Source organism: Mytilus trossulus, chromosome 4 (assembly GCF_036588685.1).
Source record: "Mytilus trossulus isolate FHL-02 chromosome 4, PNRI_Mtr1.1.1.hap1, whole genome shotgun sequence".
NCBI lineage: Eukaryota > Metazoa > Mollusca > Bivalvia > Mytilida > Mytilidae > Mytilus > Mytilus trossulus.
The window spans coordinates 85,249,739-85,269,125 of record NC_086376.1 but is presented as its reverse complement, the minus strand read 5'-3'; the positions used below and the strand labels follow the sequence as shown (position 1 = coordinate 85,269,125).

Genomic DNA, 19,387 nt, shown 5'->3' with positions numbered 1-19,387 from the left:
TGATTCAAGCTTTGGTTTTGAATTCAATCAACTTACTGTATATTTTTCAGCAATGGTATGACATTCAACCAAAAGTTTTCTGTTAGTTTTGGTTTTCCACTCAGCATCAGTCCAGTAAGTTGTCCCCCATGTTTCTGGATCAGTTTGTAAATGGTGTTTTCAGACAAGGCATTTGTATGGCTTATATCAATAGCCTTCAGCTGATTTAATTTTCCTCTTTGTACCAGTGCCTCTAAGATCTGCAAAAGAAAACTTGAATATAATTTTCCATATCCTTGATAATTCTTACAATTTATGTGTATGTTGATTAAATAAAACACATTGAGGAAATTGTTTGTTGGTCAAGTTGGCCATCTTGTTTTCATTATCTTGCTTACATATTTTCTGACAAGCAATTCCATAAAGTATCTTTCAGTACCTGCATGTAAACCTATACATTTAAGGCTATCTTCTCATAGATTGTGGAAGTTTTATAATTGCATTTCATCAGGATACAATGAATATTGGGTAACAAATTCTGATATATTCGTTTATCCTGATGTATGGTTGCTTTTTAAAAAAAAACACAAACAACACATACAAGCCTGACAGTGTAAACTTTTTTTTCACCATTTTTCAATTAAGTTTAAAAAAAATAATTTTCTAAATTCTGGGAGATTAGAAAAAAAATATGGTTGCTGATTTTTTTTTAAACAAGATTCCTTAAGATTACTTAACTTGGTCAAAGCACCAATGAGATTAATATTAATTTAAGTATTAAAACTTCATTGAATAGTATTGCCATAAATGTAATACATCTATGGTATTGGTAATGAATGAGATCAAAAGAAAAACTTATTCAAAAAAAAATTCCTTATAATTGAATAAAAACCCATGCAGTCATTATATTTCTAAGGGCACTGTCAGAAATCCAGGAAATAAAAGAAGCTCTCCTGCAATCAATAAACAGATTAATTACTATATATAGACTTTTTTCTCAATAACTACCAGTGGTCTCTATGATAATATCTTTATTCAGCACATTTTATTGTACAGCTACAGACAGGCTGATTATGTTACAAGACATCACATCACTCCATTCATATACATTTGACCTTAATCAAATAAATTGAAAGAAACCAAAAATTGATTAGCCACATGATTAAGGAACTATTGGTGAATTAGGTTTGGATGACAAAAATGTCCGTAGAACAGCAACAAGGGATGGCTAATTTTCAGTTTATATTTTAACTTGAACTGTGAGTCGCAGTGAACTTGCAAACACATTCCCTTGGCCAACAATTCTACATTGGGTAAATTTATTTTGATTATCTCCCCCTTATAAACTTGAAACCAGCAGTGGTGGATCCAAGGGATGGGGTAGTCTGAGGGTATGACCGCCCTTTTTTATGGGACAATCAATACATTTTCATGGAGAATTAAAGTTGGAATCCAATTTTTTTTGGACAATCAATGCATTTGAATGGGGACTTATACTTTCAACCAACCCCCTTGACCTGAGGTGTATATTCTTTTAAGCACATCCTCAAATTGTGCTTTTTTATTTATTTTATCTATGCTTATTGCAACAGTTTTTTTTTTATTGGTGGCTTAAAAATTGAACAGTTCTCCCGCTCTAACACTAAATCAATATTGGGATCATTATTAATGTCTGTAATTACTTTTTATGATTAATATCCCCAATGTTTATATCATTATTTAGAAAACCTTCCATCAATCAATTTCATTGCAATATTGTTTATTAATAAGAGATTTTCTTACATCAGAAATAGATTTTCTAGTATGGAATAAAGTCAAGCAAGAAAAAATGTTAAATTCAAAAATAATTTTCTATTACTGTAAGTACCAAACTCCTTAAAAATGTTTTTTAGTGAAAGAAGAAACAGTCCAGTAGTATTTTTGGGGTCTTCTACATAAATCCTGTAAAAGTCATATATTGGATAAAAGGAATAACAATTTAAGTCAATATCAAACATGAACAGAAAGAGACGTGTGGATGTAAATGACATAAAAAACCACATGGTATATATAAGTAAGCATTCAGTCAGAGTTCAACAATTGACAGGTGTGTATACTAAATCACCCCTTGTCTTAATAAAGTTGTAAATAGATTCTACTTATCAAAGATCGGCCATTCCCCAAATGACCAATAAAAAAAACCATTATGATATAATATGTATTGGTTTCTTTATTAATTGTAATATTGGGAATAAAATGACACAAAATGTGTCACAGGCATGCTTAGCGGTTGATATTATTATAATTATCTTGTTTTAGGAAAGCTTGAATCACAACTGAATAATAAAAAAAGATTTGTTCACTGTAAGTGTACTTGCTAATGCAGAAACTGTCATATCAAGAAATTTTTATTCATAAATCTAACATTAGGGTATACTAACTGTGTTGGCTTATATTCTATGTTTCATCGTTTAAATTCTCGTTAAACCTGTGGATCAAAATCTCTCAGATACTAAACCTTTTTAAGCTAAAACTTGTGTTATCTGTTTCATCTTGAGTCTAGACCATTTCATGCTTTGCCCAGCCAAACTCTTACCTATATGACCCTTTTGGAAGCCCTGATCTAGACTACGTTCATTATCACCAAACTTTTTCTTTCATTTTTTTTACACAAATAAGGTCCGTTAGTTTTCTTGCTTGAATTGTTTTACATTGTCTTATTGGGGCCTTTTATAGCTGACTATATGCGGTATGGGCTTTGCTCATTGTTGAAGGCTGTACGGTGACCTATAATTGTTAATGTTTGTTTCATTTTGGTCTTTTGTGGATAGTTGTCTCATTGGCAATCATACCACATCTTCTTTTTTATAATAGATAATTGTTTAGGGGCCAGCTGAAGGACGCCTTCGGGTGATGGAATTTCTCGCTACATTGTTGGTGACCTTCTGCTGTTGTTTTTTCTATGGTCGGGTTGTTGTCTCTTTGACACATTCCCCATTTCCATTCTCAATTTTATATACTTATTACTTTCTAAATATAGATTCCAGAATTACCTTCATCCAACTGATTGATTACTATTGTATAGAAATAAGATTTACCCTATCTGTAAAGAATTCACAGTATCCCAGTCCTAGATAGGTAAAGCTTGGAATACGAAGCAGAATATTCTCTAAGCATTCCTTTGAAAGTTCTGTTGATGTCAAGTCAAGTTCTGTCACAACAGATGATTCCCAGGGTGCATTCTTCATGTGCTCGTCTTCAACCCCTTCAAAATATAGAAGTTTGAAAATATCAATTATCAATCAACACAATAGACACAATTCAGAGGCGGATTTAGGGGGGGGGGCCAGGGGGCCCAGGCCCCCCTTTTTGGGAAAAAATTTGGTTGCTTATATAGGGAATCACTGAAGCGTGACTGGAGCGGTCCCCTCTTAGGTCAGTCAGTGGGCCCCCACTTATGAAAATTTCTGGATCCGCCACTGCAATTTACCAATCTAAGAGTACTCGCCGTTACTAAAAGCTAGTATAAAGGACAATTTCAACTAAACAAAATGTGTTCTCAGACTCAAATATCAATTAGAACACATCCAATGGATTTTGTAGAAAATGACATAAGCATTATGGGAAAAGGATTTTTTTGAGAAATGTTAAAAAGTATAGAATGAAAGAAGTCCATAAGAAGATAATCTTTCCAGATGTGCTGTAACTCAACAATTCTTTTTTATCAATTATACATTTTTTTCCAGTAGAAAATGGAAATATAAACATTGGTTTTATGTTACATTCTAAATTTTTATTTTTATAAGAAAACAAAATTAGGAATAAAAACCATAAACATAGTTGTCAAGAAATGGCTATAAATAGAAAAAAGGTTTAAAAAAAAACCACATTTTGGTTAGCAGTATATAGTCATGATTCTTTTTCTGCATATGAACTCTGAGGAACAACAAAGAGAATATATTTTATTTTGTGCTCTTTGGTGACATTTTAAAATAAAAATTATGAATTGAAATGAAATGAAAATTACATTATATAATATGACAATTTCCCCAGGACTTAATTGTCTGAGTCATGTGAGGAAAACCATATTAAGGAGTCGTTAAATGTCAAAGTTATAAACTTGGCTTAATTTGAGAGGCTTGGTATAGAAAGTACCAAAGTAAACATATAATCATGAAACATTAATAAAGGTTATCATGTTATCGTTAAATAACATGCCAGTACTTAAAACTCTTAAAATAGTAATCCAGCAAAATCTATCCTGGTTCCATCTGGTGATCAATCTCTTTGTAATTAGTTGATTCTATTCTATTATTGATGTACCACATACTTTTAAAATTATGAATGAGTTGTGCAAGATGTACATGTATAACAAATATTTTTAGAATATAGAAAAGCTTAGATTTTATATAAGTTAAGGTAGTTCTTTTTATTGCTCTAACTGTTAGTTACTTATAACAGTGGTAGATCCAGAACTTTTTGTTAGGGAGGGGGGGGGGGGGCTGGCTCTGACTGACCTAAAAAGATAGGGGGGCTCCAGTCATGCTTCATTGATTCCCTATATAATCAACCAAATTTTTCCCATGAAAGGGGGGCAGAGGCCCACCAGGGCCCCCCTCTTGGATCTGCCTATGGTACACATTCACAAATACAGTATTATTTAGTATTGTTTTACTAAATAGTCTTTTTGATTTGAAACTGATGCTTGTATGGACCAATTGAATGCTTTTCCTGCACAGATATCTCATTTTACATTTTCAAAGTATCTCTGGTGGTTATGCTACCGTATTACAGATTAAAAATAAATCACAAACTGTGGTTTAATATTTTGTCTTTTGGGGAATTCAACGTTTAAAGTAGATATTTGATTATTTCACTAGTCTCCTTGTTTACACTCTTACCAATTAAGTACTTGACATGTTGTACTGACATTTGTCTATTGTAGGAGAAAGTATGTTCACCTCTGATGTTTTTTTGGGACATTTTTTGTTTCCTTTGGTTTCTTTCTCATCTTTTTTTGTCATAGTGTTACTGTAATTCAGATTTTGTATTGCTACCTGAAAACTTCTCACTTATTTTTTCAGCTAGTAAAAGTCATTGGCATGGTAAAAAAAAAGAAGTAAAATAGAAAAAAATACTGAACTTCAAGGAAAAGTCAAAACAGAATGTCCAAAATCAAAAGCTCAAATACATCAAATGAATGGAAAACAACTGTCATATTCCTAACTTTGTAAAAAGTAAAATCACAAAAATACTGAACTCAGAGGAAAATCAATTGGGAAAGTCCATAATCACATGGCAAAATCAAATAACAAAATGCATAAAAAACGAATGGACAAGAACTGTCATATTCCTGACTTGGTACAGGCATTTTCAAATGTAGAAAATGGTGGATTAAACCTGGTTCTATAGCGCTAACCCTCTCACTTTAATAACAGTCTCATCAAATTCCGTTATATTTACATGAGAAGATAGACAGCTGTATATTCTTCTCATAAAACCTTCTAAGAATATCACTTCAGATAGACAAATACACATGGTTCTCAGATTGCAAGGAAACGCATTCAAATCATTAAAATCATGTAAGGCATTGTTTCATTTAAAAAATAAAGTTTATGTTATAACATTGCTATTCATCAAACCCACCTGTATGTTGCAGCAGTAGTGATTTCAGCTTTTTACATCTTTGGAGAAGTGTTTTGAATGAAGCACCTTTGACCCTCAGACAGAAGTTCAAGGCCAATGTTTCTAGATGGATACAGTTGGAAGTCAGTAATTCAATGTGCGAGTCATCAATAAATGAAATACCATATAAATTCACAACTTTTAAATTTGGTGTGTGTGATTTGATCTTCCCAATATTAACAACTTCATAGATGTCTTCTTCAGCCTCAGTTGACATTTCGAAAGTGCCTACAATTTTCAATTAAGAACATCAAGATCATTTTAAATTGATTCTTACAGATTTTAAAAGAGATAATAAGATATACATGTAAAACTCAGCATGATAATACAATTGAAATATAAAAATGTCAATAAAAATAAATAAAAACTGTTCGAAAATTTTAACAGTAAGACTTAAGTTAATAAATCAATGGTATGGTTCACTAAAATGAAGACAGTGTAGTTCTTAAGAGCAGAATTAAAGTAAACTTTTTGTCTGACCACCTTAAGCTATCTATTTTTAAAGTCACAAACAGAATCATTTTTTGCCTTGATGATATCTTTTGTCATTTAGGAATAAGATGTTTCTGGCAGATTTTAAATAATGTCCTTTAATCTTTTTCGTAATTTGTATAGAGTGCAGTATGAGTTTGACAGATGAAATTGATACTTTGTACTTTTGTTGACCCGCGTTTTCCCTCTAGTCACTTTTTTGTAATGTTTTGCTTCTGACCATTGATTGTATACCACACATTACTTTGTATTTATCATTTCAATTTTTTTCCCTTTTAAGCTTATCCCTTGAGAAGCTGTGACATTCAAATCAATAAAAAGAATATAAAAAATTAACCTTGTTATATTCAATTTATATATAAGCGATAAAGAAAACTCGTCATTAAGGGCATACGATACAGTTACAGGGAAGGTAATGACGTTGCTAACGTAATTTGTTATTTTTGCGACGTCAAACTGTGACATATCGGGAAAAGATGTATTTTTCGACTGATTTTTAGCATTCAAACTGATTTAATTTGAAAACGAGTTCATGGACCCCTATTTTTCAAAACGGCATTTTGTTTTATTTTGCAGGGAGATTATGTGACCCAAATTTTATAAAACTGTAAATAGAGGATTTCTTTAAATTTTGATAAACATGCAGTAAAAAATGACGTTTTTTTCTCAATTCATGAACATTTGATAAATATGAGTTATTTTTGAATAAAAAATTGCATATTTTTTAGGATATTTATAAAATGCAGAAATTACGGATTATTTAACAAAAAACAATTTGTGTTTATCTTTTATAACAAAAAAGTTATGCCTTTCTTTCAAAAAAGAAATTACGGCCACAAATCTCGACTTTGAGCAAATATGCAAAATTTTGACCTCATTTACTCAAAAAGTAGCACATGAAGGTATATTTTTTATTACATATTTGATTTAATCAGGTAAGAAATAGCCTATATGCAAATTTTCATGAACTTGTAAATACAGGATCAAAACTGTATCGTATGCCCTTAACAAGCTGAAAATTCTGTGTTATATCAATTTACTTGTAAAGAATCGTTAGAACAAAAATAGTAATACTGAATTTAATTTTCCAGTCAAGTTATATATTATACAGGATTATTTTATTAGCATCATTATCAAAGTTTAATGTATTAAAGTAAAGTTAACCATGCTTCAAATGTTCCAATATAAACATGCTTAAACTTTTTATCGACTCCAATATCCTTTGAAAAGGAAGTTGTTGATTTAATCATTGACAGTTTGTCTACAAATTTATTGCATAATATCGTTACAAAGCTTTCAACAATTCACTTTCAATTTCTCTAGCCATGGTGCACTTACTGCAGTTAGAAGCCTAATTGAGAGAAAATTAGCCAATGATGGTCTTTTTATTGATTATCTTTAAGTGAAAAACAATAAGATAGTGAAGGTTAGGCAAGAATGTTACCACTGGTTTCTATGGTAACTAACAACTTTAACATTATAATTTGATATGAAAGTGTAAAAATAATTACCTATAAGATGCAACACCTCTAGAGAAGATAGACAGCTGTATATTCTTCTCATAAAACCTTCTAAGAAAATCACTTCAGATAGACAAATACACATGGTTCTCAGATTGCAAGGAAACGCATTCAAATCATTAAAATCATGTAGTTGCATAGCATTTGAAAAATCAAGTGTCATGTTTTTTAAAATCGGACACTTGTTTGAAAGCTCATGTAGTACTGGAGCAGTAATAAGTTCACTCGGGAGTTCAATTGTCTGCATGGTGTTTCCAAATCTAATGCCAATCAATTGCATCAAAATTTCGATGCTGTTCACATGAAGGCCACCGTACTCTGGCCGAAGGGATACATTTTTCCATAACTGTGTGCTGTAAACAATCATTCGCCATTTTTTGCAGACTCTTGCTAGTTTTCCGTAATCTTGATGTTTTATGTAAGAGAATACTTTCATTAACAGTTTCTCTGGAAGTTGATGTATCTTTAATGACTGAAAAAAAATTAAAAAAAAAAAATTCACATATATATATATCATCATAATGAAATGTCTATTTCTGTATTAAATCACTATATAATTCATCCTTCATACATTTTTTGCTTGTCAGGATAGATACATATTCTTTTTTGCACTGATTCCATAAAAGCAACCATCAATCAATCAAACATATTTTGTGTTTCTTTATATTTATTGTACAAAACTATGTAACTAATTGAGAAAGAAGGGATAGTTCAAACCAGAATTAAACTTTATGTTAAAAACTTACATATTTATACAAATGTATTTATTATAGTGTATGGATTTGTTTCTATTTCATAGTAAAAGCTGTGTTGTAAAAATCATATAAAGGAATGTGCTATGAGGTTTTTTTTTTAGCTGAACATTCACTTTAGGTCAAACAGTCATTTTTTGTCTGTGTGTAACATTTTAGCTTTTGGAAGATTTCAGGACACAGGTTGAATAAAGGAAAACTTTTATAGCAAAATAAGGAGCAATAATGTTATTTCAAAGATATTATTGGCACAAGTTATGAATGCGAATTTAAAACTCATAAGTCAAAAACACATCTAAAATACTGCCAAAAAAACCCAAAACCTTACAAAAAGACAACCAAAAGTAAACAAAACACAATATAGAGAACTAAAGCCACGAAACCCTAATTATCCAATGACTGAATTCTAACTTTGATACTTGATGAAGTATGATACAACATTAAACTTGTTCTCAATATTTAACTAAAAATTGTACTTGATAACCATTACAGAAATACTGTATTATTCACATTTTATAACACTTTAAACCACAGATATAAATTTGCAGGAACAGATGTTTTTGCTGTTTAATAAACAAATAAATGTTAATACAAAGATAACACAATATTACTGCTTTATAGATAAGAATAGCTTATTGAAAACATTAAACACTTGTTATTCCTAAATGCATATTTGATTTTTTTGTTTGTGATATTTAGTTTATTTTTTGGGGGTGATTGGGGTTGGGGTTGGGGTTATTGGATATGAAATTGGGTCACAAAATGAAATATATCAAACTATTTCTTCTATTCAAATTGATTAAATGATCTTAATAACTTTAATAATTATATATATATAAAAAAGGTTATTATCAACTGAGACTATAGTAGTCTCAGTTATCAATAAAACATGCATGGATTTGTCTATGATCATATATACATGTTTTTACTTAACATATTAACCCTCAAGCTGTTATGCGAAAAATGAATAGGTTTTGAAAACCAAATATGTAAAAACTGACAAGATTTCACATTTGAAATTCTTCATGCTGCAATATTATAATCTAAATTTCCTAAATATCATAGTTTGTAAAATTCTAGAATTTTACCATACATGACATAACTCATCATGAAATTACAGCTATAGTTTGTGCTCAAAAAAGCAGTTGAAACTTTAAAATGTTGTGCCATATTTTGCTTTTAACTTTTCAGGTAAGAGAGTCATGCAAGCAATAGAAAATATAGAAAAAAATCAATGTATTTACTAACCGATATGACAATGAAATGATCAAAAGTATCCTGTTGTGAATTAGAAAGTGCTAACTTTGTCCTAGCTGAATCAATATCAACATCATAAATTGTTGATCTTGCAAAATCCATAATTGAATGTTTTTATTATACATCATACACTCCTATCAAAAATATTTTAACCTACTGACAAGATAAAAATGCTGGATGTTGTTAAAAATCGTCTGCAGAAAGATTTCTTTTATCTAGGAACACCTCTGAACTTATCCAATACATTTCAATTGATAATTTTCAATCAGTTAACCTTTTGATATTAGGACTAAATTAGAATTGACATTGTTGAAAAAGTGTACCAATGACATCAATACATGTTTTTTAATTAAAATTGTTGCTATACTTTATGAATTGTTTGTCCAGTTGATGTCAAAACCTTTACGTGCAATCCGTTATAGACAGCTGATCAGTATCTAATGAAAAAGGTCAAGGACATTAACGTCAGTGAATGGTAAAAAGCCGAGGACTTTCGATATTCTATTTATGAATGGGATTTCCCCAGTCAACAACTCATCATTCGGAGATAGATAAATATGTGAACACAAACAATGACAGTCACCTCCCAATATTTGTTAACATTCACTATCTGTTTTATACTGATAGGACTGTCAAATGGAGAGATACATCGAGCTAAAAGTCCACATATCAAATCTAACGGTAGATCCACGAGGACGACAACATCTGCCGAATCAAACGTGGCAAACAACTTCGAGGAAAAATCAAACAGTAACAGCAACATTATGGATGGAGAGCGAAATATGTCTGAAGTGTGGATTTTTTCAGTGTGTGGTTCGATAGCCGTTGGTCTCAGTGGCATTTTCCCTCTTTTGATTATCCCGATTGAGGCTGGACCTGCATTGAAACACGGAGGTAAGTTGTTCTCTCAGAGGTATCAAATTACAAACAGATGCCAACAATCAGGAACATTGGGCGACTTATATAGAGTGAAATCATGTGGAAAATATATTACTCTGCTTACATGTTTTTTATTGTACAAAAAATGAATTTAGAAATGACAAATAAACATTTTAATAGAATATAATTGTTTTATGCTTATACTCTAACAACATAAGAGATGCCCTTTAAATTCTTAGATAAAAAAAAATGAAATTATTTTTTCATACAGTAACACATATTTTTAATACTTACTGACAGATAGGGCGAACAAGCTTCACGAAAACTCTCAGAGGCTTTTATTTTAGATCCCATAGTCATTTTGAAATTTTCCAATGACACTTATATATATCCAAATGTGTGAATAAACAAATGTTAGCACTTTTAATATCACCTTCAAAACATCAGCCCACTTAATTAAGTTTCCCAAGTAACAGTTACATGATTTTAAAATGTTATTTCAAGGTCATCATTAGCATCCATGTGCATTAGTTGTGCAGAATGATCATCCCAATACACAGTTTGGCACAGATCACAGAATATGATCTAATTAAGACAAGATGTACAAACATTGTGACTCTATTTTATGGCTTTGGTTTACATACAACATTGTAACTAGTTAGCTAGTTATTCAGTGATTGCACTTTTACTACACTACTTTGTTTTGCAATTATAAAGAAAGTACAAATTAATATTAAATTTAAACAATTTTCTCATGCAGACAAGAATACCATTTGTACAATATTAAAAATTATGACCTTTGATTATTACATTTGAAATGACTTCATGTAATGTTTAATTTAATTTTTGATTTATTTTTAAAGAAAAAAATACAACTCAAATAATTCCTTAAAAGTTTAAATATAATCTCTAAAGATTCAGTCCAGTTACTGGCAGTATGAGGTTTTTATTGGTTAATGAAAGCAGTGTATCACTGTGAAATTAGGAATTAATTTAGTTACTGTTCAGGGTGGAAGGGGATCCTGCCATATTCAAAAGGATAAAGTAGGATACCAATCATATGTGCCCATTCAAATTCATTGATTGTCTATAAAAAAAAGAGTGGAGTTCTAACCCCCCCTCCTCTATATCCTGCACTTCTGTTTTATCTTTATTTGATTTTAACTTGGTCCAGCAAGTGATTTTAATATTTTAATACCTAGTGAAATATTCTTCCTTCAAATATTCAAAACAAGCCATGTTTTATCTTATCTTTTAAATATGTGGAATGTACTTAGATTTATATTCCAAAAGTGTCTGCATATGACCCTTTGTCAAGAACTGAGGTACATGAACTAATTCTTTACTTTTCTATAACCATGGCAATACTTATGTAATCAAAATAAGCAAAATGCAATTATAAAGACAAATTGATTTGAATATCTGTTTACTGTGGTGTGTAATGATATCAGAAAAGACATAACCTCTTTTTATCATTGCTGTAAACTGCAAGCCATTAAATGGTTCATTACAAAGGAACGAAAGCAAGACTGATGTTGATTATCTACATTTAGAACATATTGTAGTGTACTGTATATTGCTATGGTGTTGCATAGCTACTGGATCGCTGTATAGGTTTAGCTTAACGCTTTTACTTTACCATGTTTATATAATACTTTATTGCAAAAAGTGAAACCCTGACCAGTTAAAATGCAAACATACATTTGTAATACTACTGGTACATGTATATTTGGATTCATTTATTTTCGTGGATATCAATTTTCGTGGATTGCTATATTCTTGGACATTTGATTTCGTGGTTTTGCCAATCTCTATTACAAAGCCTATTGAAAATATGATATTCCTTGAACTTTTGAATTCATGGTTCACCTATACCCACGAAACCCATGAAACTTGGTATTCAACAAATAAAAATGAATCCACAGTATACACAAGTGACAAGAAACATACAATATATATGTAAGCAACTTCAAAACTTTAGAAGATAATGTAACATTATATTTCATACATGTAGTTGTATAACAATTGACATGATTAAGCTACATTCAAATAGTGTGTACTCTTTGTCAGGTGCTTTCAGTGGCGGGTCAAGAACTTTTTGTAAGTGGGGCCCGCTGACTGACCTAAGAGAGGCCCGTTCAAGTTATGCTTTAGTGATTCTCTATGTATTAAATCAAGCAAGTTTTTTCCACAATACAGGCCCAAGCCCCTAGATCCGCCTATGTGAAAATATGGTTTTTCATCAAAGAATTTTATCCATTATAAACCCTGTCTATTCAGTACCAACTTATAACACTACCTTATTCAAAGATGTAACTCGTATTTGTTCACTTCAAGCTTTTTTTTATTTATACATGTAGAACTGTTGTGAAAATTTATGTTTTTTTTCCTAGTGTGACACATCAAAAGTAAAAGATTTGTCAGTCTATCTACAAGCTAAAATTTATTTGAAAATAGTGATTTGAATTTTAAATTTGCATAATTAGATGCACTGAAAAGATTTATGTTTTTCTTGTAAGGACAGAAAAAAAGTGTAACATATTTGTTTGACAACATCAATCAATTCCAAAGTTTAGTACAAGTACCCACATGGCCCAAGTGGGAACTAAGTCTAAAATGATTCATAGATTTTATTTGTCATTTGTTAAAGTATGATGTCCAAATTTCAAGGAGAAAACTTTTAAATATGTCATATGTCTATGACATTATAATATACAGTATGTGACCCTGATTTTTTTCCATGAGGGTACTTTTAAAAGAAATGTTTATCATATGATAGAAGTTTGCCCCTGGTTGTCATATGTTTGTGACTTTCTTCTACAAATAATATGTATTTATAGTGTGTAAATACAAAACATGTAGACAATACTACTAGACATCATAATCAGATAAATTATACAAAACTCTTTTGTGGAATAACTGTCGCTATATACATTGTATATAAATGTGAATGCAATCATATTCTAACTCTTTATAGATTTCAATAAAAATTGTTGTAGGGTATAAGTCATAATCGAGACAACAACCCAACAACACAAAAATACTAAGAACATCCACATCTCAACATGTACAGTCTTTAATAAGATATTTGACTCTATACAACATTTGTACAATATGAGAAACTCTAAAACTGCCAGTGTATTTAAAAATTGAATTTTTGTCTATTTGATCATGGAAGTATTATATTGACAATATAGTACTTCCATGATTTGATTAAGTAAAGCTAGTTTTAAGCTAGTCTATGGACAAATTTCAAAATCAACAGACATTTATAACATATTGTAGACTTACAGATATATAAAGAGAAGATTCCACTTGCTGTACTTCACTGTGCAGAGTCATCATTAGATATATCACCAAATTACAAGGTCATTCCATTAATAAAAAGATAACTAATCTCACAGCAGGTGCTCTTTTATAAGCTGAACCAGCTACTAATCACATTAATTATTTAATGGAAAATTATGCTCACAAATTGATTAATTGGTTCTGTGTTTAACTTCTGTAAACTTTGGGTGGGTAGATAAAAAAAACTAGCCCAATGTCTGGATAGGATAATTTGTTTCAGAAGATAGTTTGATGGTTTTTCCATAGTTTTTTTTTCTATGGAGACATTAATATTTGAGTGCTTGTTTGTGGTCTGTTGGTGAGAAATCAATAGAATTATTTATGAACTTAAAAGGTAACATAATATACTTCCATGTTCAATATTGGCTGATGTAAATTGTTCCTTGTTGAATTGAACAAAGGCTAATATCTATAATTGAAATTATATTGCATGGTCTAGAATTCACCAATGATTTTATTGGCATGATATGATTATGTTTACTTTAATTTTAATTCATATACTAATGGATCACAGGAAACCTGGGGATAAATATAGAAATGGATTTCTGGTATTAAATATATTTATAGAAGAGACAAATGTTGTAATGGTGTGTATTCATGGCAATTACCGGTACATGAATATTCATGACTTCCAGATGAATGTTAAAATAAAGTGAATTCAGAAAAAAACATTATACTGTTTGCACATCTAATATAAACAAAAATATATTATCAAGGAAAGATTAACCCGAATAATCCAGGCGTTATATTACGATCACTCCGATCACTCCATTAACCTCGAGAAAAGTAGTGGATAGAGGGGCCTGAATTATTCGAGTTAAGGAAAGATAAGAATGTTTCTCTTGCTGAGCAGACTTTTTAAATTTTTCCTTATGTGGCAACATAATTGTTATATGATAAACTATTAGGAGATGGGCATCATTTAAGGTCTATGTATCCATCTGTCTGTTGGTCCAGTATCTGGTAAATGTTTTGGTTGATTTAAGTTTTGTTTAGGCTAGTGTGTGGGCACACCACAATTGAACCTTAGACTAAAGTGCACATGTTCATTATGAAGTGAAATGCCAAAGTTTTGTTATTTAAAGGTAGTTTGTGGTCACATCAACTTGAAATGTAGTGCATGTACATAAATTTATATCCATTGAACTGGTATATATGCAAAATAGGGTTTGATCAAGATTTCATAGTTCATTAAATATGGAAATGTGCTAGTACTAGCGAAACATGAATACATTGGGGTTTTTTTTCAAATAAAATTATATGATTGAGTTAAGCCATTTCAATTGATATTTTAAAGTGAATCTTTTTATGTTGTGATAATACACTATTGTTTCATTTGCATTTGTTTGCAACTATCATAAGTGATGAACCTTATGTTTAGTGGTTGTAGTTTGTTGATGTGGTTAATAAGTGTTTCTTGATTCTCATTATTTATATGAATTAGACTTGGTTTTTCTGTTAGAAAGGTTTAACACAAGTTATTTTGGGGGATTTTTATAGCTTGCTGTTCAGTGTGGACCAAGGCTCCATGTTGAAGGCCGTACTTTGACCTATAATACTAGTAGTTTACTATTACAAATTGTGACTTGTATGGAGAGTTGTCTCATTTACTCTCATACCGCATCTTCTTATATCTATGAAAGTAAATGTGGGGTAAATCTCAGTCAGACAGCAATCCAACAACATCTTTAGGTCAACATACTGAATACCACCAAAAGCAAGAACAAGCACATTTACATAAATGACGAAATACATGTAACTACTAGTATATCAAGTTGATTGACCCAACCTGAGAAAATGGAAAGTCAAGGTAAATGAGGATAATAGATAGATAATATTACTAAACAAACTATCTTGTGGACCTATGATAAAGATATGGTGATTTGTATATGTTCTGAACTTTAAGCTTATCTGCTTAAAAGGGTCATTCAATCCTCTATATTAAAATTAAGAATTGCTTATGAGACAACTGTCAAAAGTTTTAACTGTAGGGCCTTCAATAATGAGCAAAACACATACCTTATGGTAGGCTTTATAAGGCCCCTGTATATCTAAAAGTAAAATAATTTCAAGAGACAACTAACAGCTCGATTTTAGGAAACCACTTGTTATGAAGAAATGCTTCTTGTACACAATTACAACCTCTAGATTACTTGCTCATAGCCAGGGAAAGGGACATAAGTATGTGACAGGGTTAATTTTTGTTAACCCATCCTTTAACCTAGGACAGTGGTGCAACAGCAAAATACATAATCTTCACCAAAGTCGTTTTAGTATAACTTTATTTCTTAGTACTGGTAGACAATGCATACTTTCATTGCCTTTTGGGTTGTAAGGTTTTATACAAATCCTCATTAAAAAAAAACATATTATAATAAGTTTAAAATCAAGATTTAAGTTTGACTGTGAAAGTCAAGTGTGATGACCTGAAATAATCACCCTCATAGACATCCAGGTTATGAGTATGATGCACATGTATATAAATGTTAGCACACTAAACCAATTCAGAAACAAACTTGCATTATGGAAAGCTACTACTTGTATTTAGATGAACATTCTGTCAGTTTGAAGATGTCATTCATAAGGCCAGGATTTTTTAATTTGTTGGTTTACGGATCCGCCGACTCGATTTTGCCGATTTCCAAAATAAAAATAAAATCGAATTTTCAGGTTTTTTATTCTCGCCGACCCTAAGAAATGCATTATCCCTGAAAAATAATTAAAATATCCTTTTTTATGAAATAAAATGCATTAATCACTTAGAGAAGTGATGACACTTTCTGTTGTGAAAAATGAAACTTTCAGTTTACGTTTCTAAAAATAGACAAATCAATTATTAATGACCTTGAAATGTCGTTTGCGCAAATAATTTTGCGGAACGAAACCTGTGTTTAAAACCAATTACACAATAAGTTCGTTTCCCTTATTTGTCACCAGTCCGTAAGATGCATGTTCTCATATAAATAGACTTGTCCAAATGTGGACAGGTGGAAGTTCAAGACATCAAGTTAAAATACTGAATTTTAACAAATCATTTGAAATTTTCTTGTTTTATAGATAATAAAAAAATATCGTCCATTTGGATAAAAAAACGGGAATGCATGACAACAGATTATTTAACCTGATAATCTCGTTTTTTCCAGTGGACGAGTCTATTACTTTTTTGACACGTGTGTTGAAACTTATTTTGTACGACGTTTTTACTTTTTTTTTCTTTTTCAGTTTTCGTGCTTATTATTTTTCACCAAGTTTTGATTAAAAGCTAAGTCAAATAACTGACGTGAATCTGTTTTTCTTGTTTGTGAAATGACGATTTAATTTCGTCTTTGCCTCCCTTTTTACGGGAAATTATTAGACAATGTCATGCGATGTTTACAGCTGAGCAATAATATTTCATCAAACTAAAATTTAAGAACGATGAAAAAATAGTATGACAAACATTTATTAGAAAGGTGAAATATATTTTTATTTTGCATATCAGTTTTCTGTCTTGAAAGATTTTTTTTTCTTTTTTTTTCCGACCGACCGACCCGACTTTTTCATGGAGAAAATCCGTAAACCAACAAATTAAAAAACCGTGGCCTAAGGTCGCAGACTTCACAACTGAACTTAGAATGGAGATTGAATCTCTGACCTGATATATTAAAACATATATGCAATTTAATACCAAAGAAATCAGCTTATTCTGAAATTCTTTTAAGGTACAATACGCTTTGCTTGGATACAAATCTGTGTGTTACGTAACCTCTTTTTATACTATAAGAAAAAGGAAATGAATAATATAATCACGCTTGTATCATGTAAACATAATCTGTAGGATCTGCTTGAACTTGATATCAAGAGTCAGGGTAGTATCAGTTTTATAGAATAGTTATGCATAGTATAATCACAAATAGCGTCATACATAGTTTTATATAGAAAAGTCTTAAAACTTTTAAGCTTTGCCTTAAATGCATACCTTAAAACTTTGGAGTCATGGTGATAGGGACAAACTTAAGTCTTTTGTATATATGTGTGTATGTTGTTGTTGTGTTTTTCAGACATCTGTTGTATTAATTGAAGTATCGATAACCCCTGATTCTTGATCAGTTTTAATCTGTAGTTAGGTTTTGCACATGTACATGTTTCACTGAACTCAATCAGATTAACACATAGGCAGTCATTATGCTACAGGGAACATATTATTCTGGCTTAACTTCTCCATAAGAACATGGAAGTATTTTATTTTACTTCTATGATTAGAATAAATTTTATGCTTCCTAATGTCATACAAAATATGTCACGATTAACGCTTGTTATATCAGATCATGATGGTATGATTGATGCATTTATGAATAGGACTATGAAACAGAAAGATTATGCTGTATATTTCAGTCTATGTTGCACATATATATATGTCAAACCATTTTATTTACTGGTAACAAGTTTCTTTTTTTTTCAGTATGTATATATTCATGTTATAAAGAGTTACAAAGTAAGAAATTATGTTATGCAATGTATGTATGTATATATAGAGATTTCCTGCAAGATTCACAATAATAATTGATGAACAGGCAAATATAAAGTTTACAAACAAACCAACCTATTTACATAATATCTAATGTGCAAGTTTGATTAACATTAAGGAAGGACATTGTAATATATTTGTTTTGATAAAATAAATCAACCTAGAAACAAACATAATTTGTAATCAGGGGTGGTTTCCCTTGTTTTTTTTGTTTTTTTTTATTCTGTTTACTTGAAAAAGTGGTGGGGTGTAAAGAACATACAAAATCTTTTCTTGTACAACTTAAAGTATAAAATGTTTTTTCTTATGAGTTAAGGAAAAAAACACAAATATCCTTCATATTTGTTTGTCATAAAAAAAGTGATATTTTATGTTGTTGTTGTTTTGTATTGTAGTGTTTAGGTTCTACATTGTTTCACTTTCAATGTTGACATTTTTCTTTCCTTTATTAGCTGAACATGCATAGTTTATGCGTAATCCATCTCTAACTTAGAGGTTTAGTTGAGGTTCACATGCATACAGATTTAATGATGTTGATTTATACACTTGCAAGTGAATAATTCATTACTTTGCTTTTTTGATAAACTGAACCAATGTGGCTGCTAAAATTGAATTTTTATATAAATATTTCACTTCAATAAATGATTGAACAAAAGAAAATCATATTTTATTTTCCATAAATAATTATATAATTTGAAAGGGTAAATGGCAGACAGAGTACCTTACACTCCTATATTGTTTGACTCTTATTAACTTATTACACTTGACAGTGATTACATTTATTGACCCTTCGACTGGAATAAATTTAGGTTATTTACAAAATGCTTTAGCTGTAAGAAAGTTACTGGATGTTTGCCAAAATTTTCCGGGAATTTTTTTCTGGAGTTTCTTTCATCCTCTAAAATAAGCAAATTAAACACCCCTGAAAATTACCTGGTGTACAGTATTTTTTTTTTATCCAAATAAGTTAATAAAAAACTGTTATTGGT

General features: G+C 30.5%; 2 protein-coding genes across 7 annotated transcripts in view; one reads left to right on the top strand and one right to left on the bottom strand.

The window, feature by feature from the left end:
• LOC134716194 (F-box/LRR-repeat protein fbxl-1-like) overlaps positions 1-19,387 on the bottom strand; it is a 28,149-nt gene that overhangs the window by 8,058 nt on the left and 704 nt on the right. Inside the window, exons 1-5 of one of the 6 annotated variants that reach the window (XR_010106840.1) lie at positions 9,656-9,891; positions 7,647-8,127; positions 5,605-5,871; positions 3,057-3,223; positions 37-239 (exon numbers count right to left, since the gene is read on the bottom strand). Coding sequence is in view for 5 of the 6 variants with exons in the window: in XM_063579029.1 (XP_063435099.1) it covers positions 37-239; positions 3,057-3,223; positions 5,605-5,871; positions 7,647-8,127; positions 9,656-9,766 (1,229 nt within the window). In the remaining variant the exon portion in view is untranslated. Of the gene's footprint in view, positions 1-36; positions 240-3,056; positions 3,224-5,604; positions 5,872-7,646; positions 8,128-9,655; positions 9,898-10,031; positions 10,128-10,837; positions 11,156-13,834; positions 13,970-19,387 lie in introns of those variants that run through there. The other 5 variants (XM_063579032.1, XM_063579031.1, XM_063579033.1 and 2 more) reach the window with 5 other exon arrangements.
• LOC134716196 (zinc transporter ZIP13-like) overlaps positions 10,161-19,387 on the top strand; it is a 31,395-nt gene continuing 22,168 nt past the window's right edge. Inside the window, exon 1 of the mRNA XM_063579035.1 lies at positions 10,161-10,558. Within this exon, the coding sequence (XP_063435105.1) occupies positions 10,237-10,558 (322 nt within the window). The 5' untranslated portion in view covers positions 10,161-10,236. The remainder of the gene's footprint in view (positions 10,559-19,387) is intronic.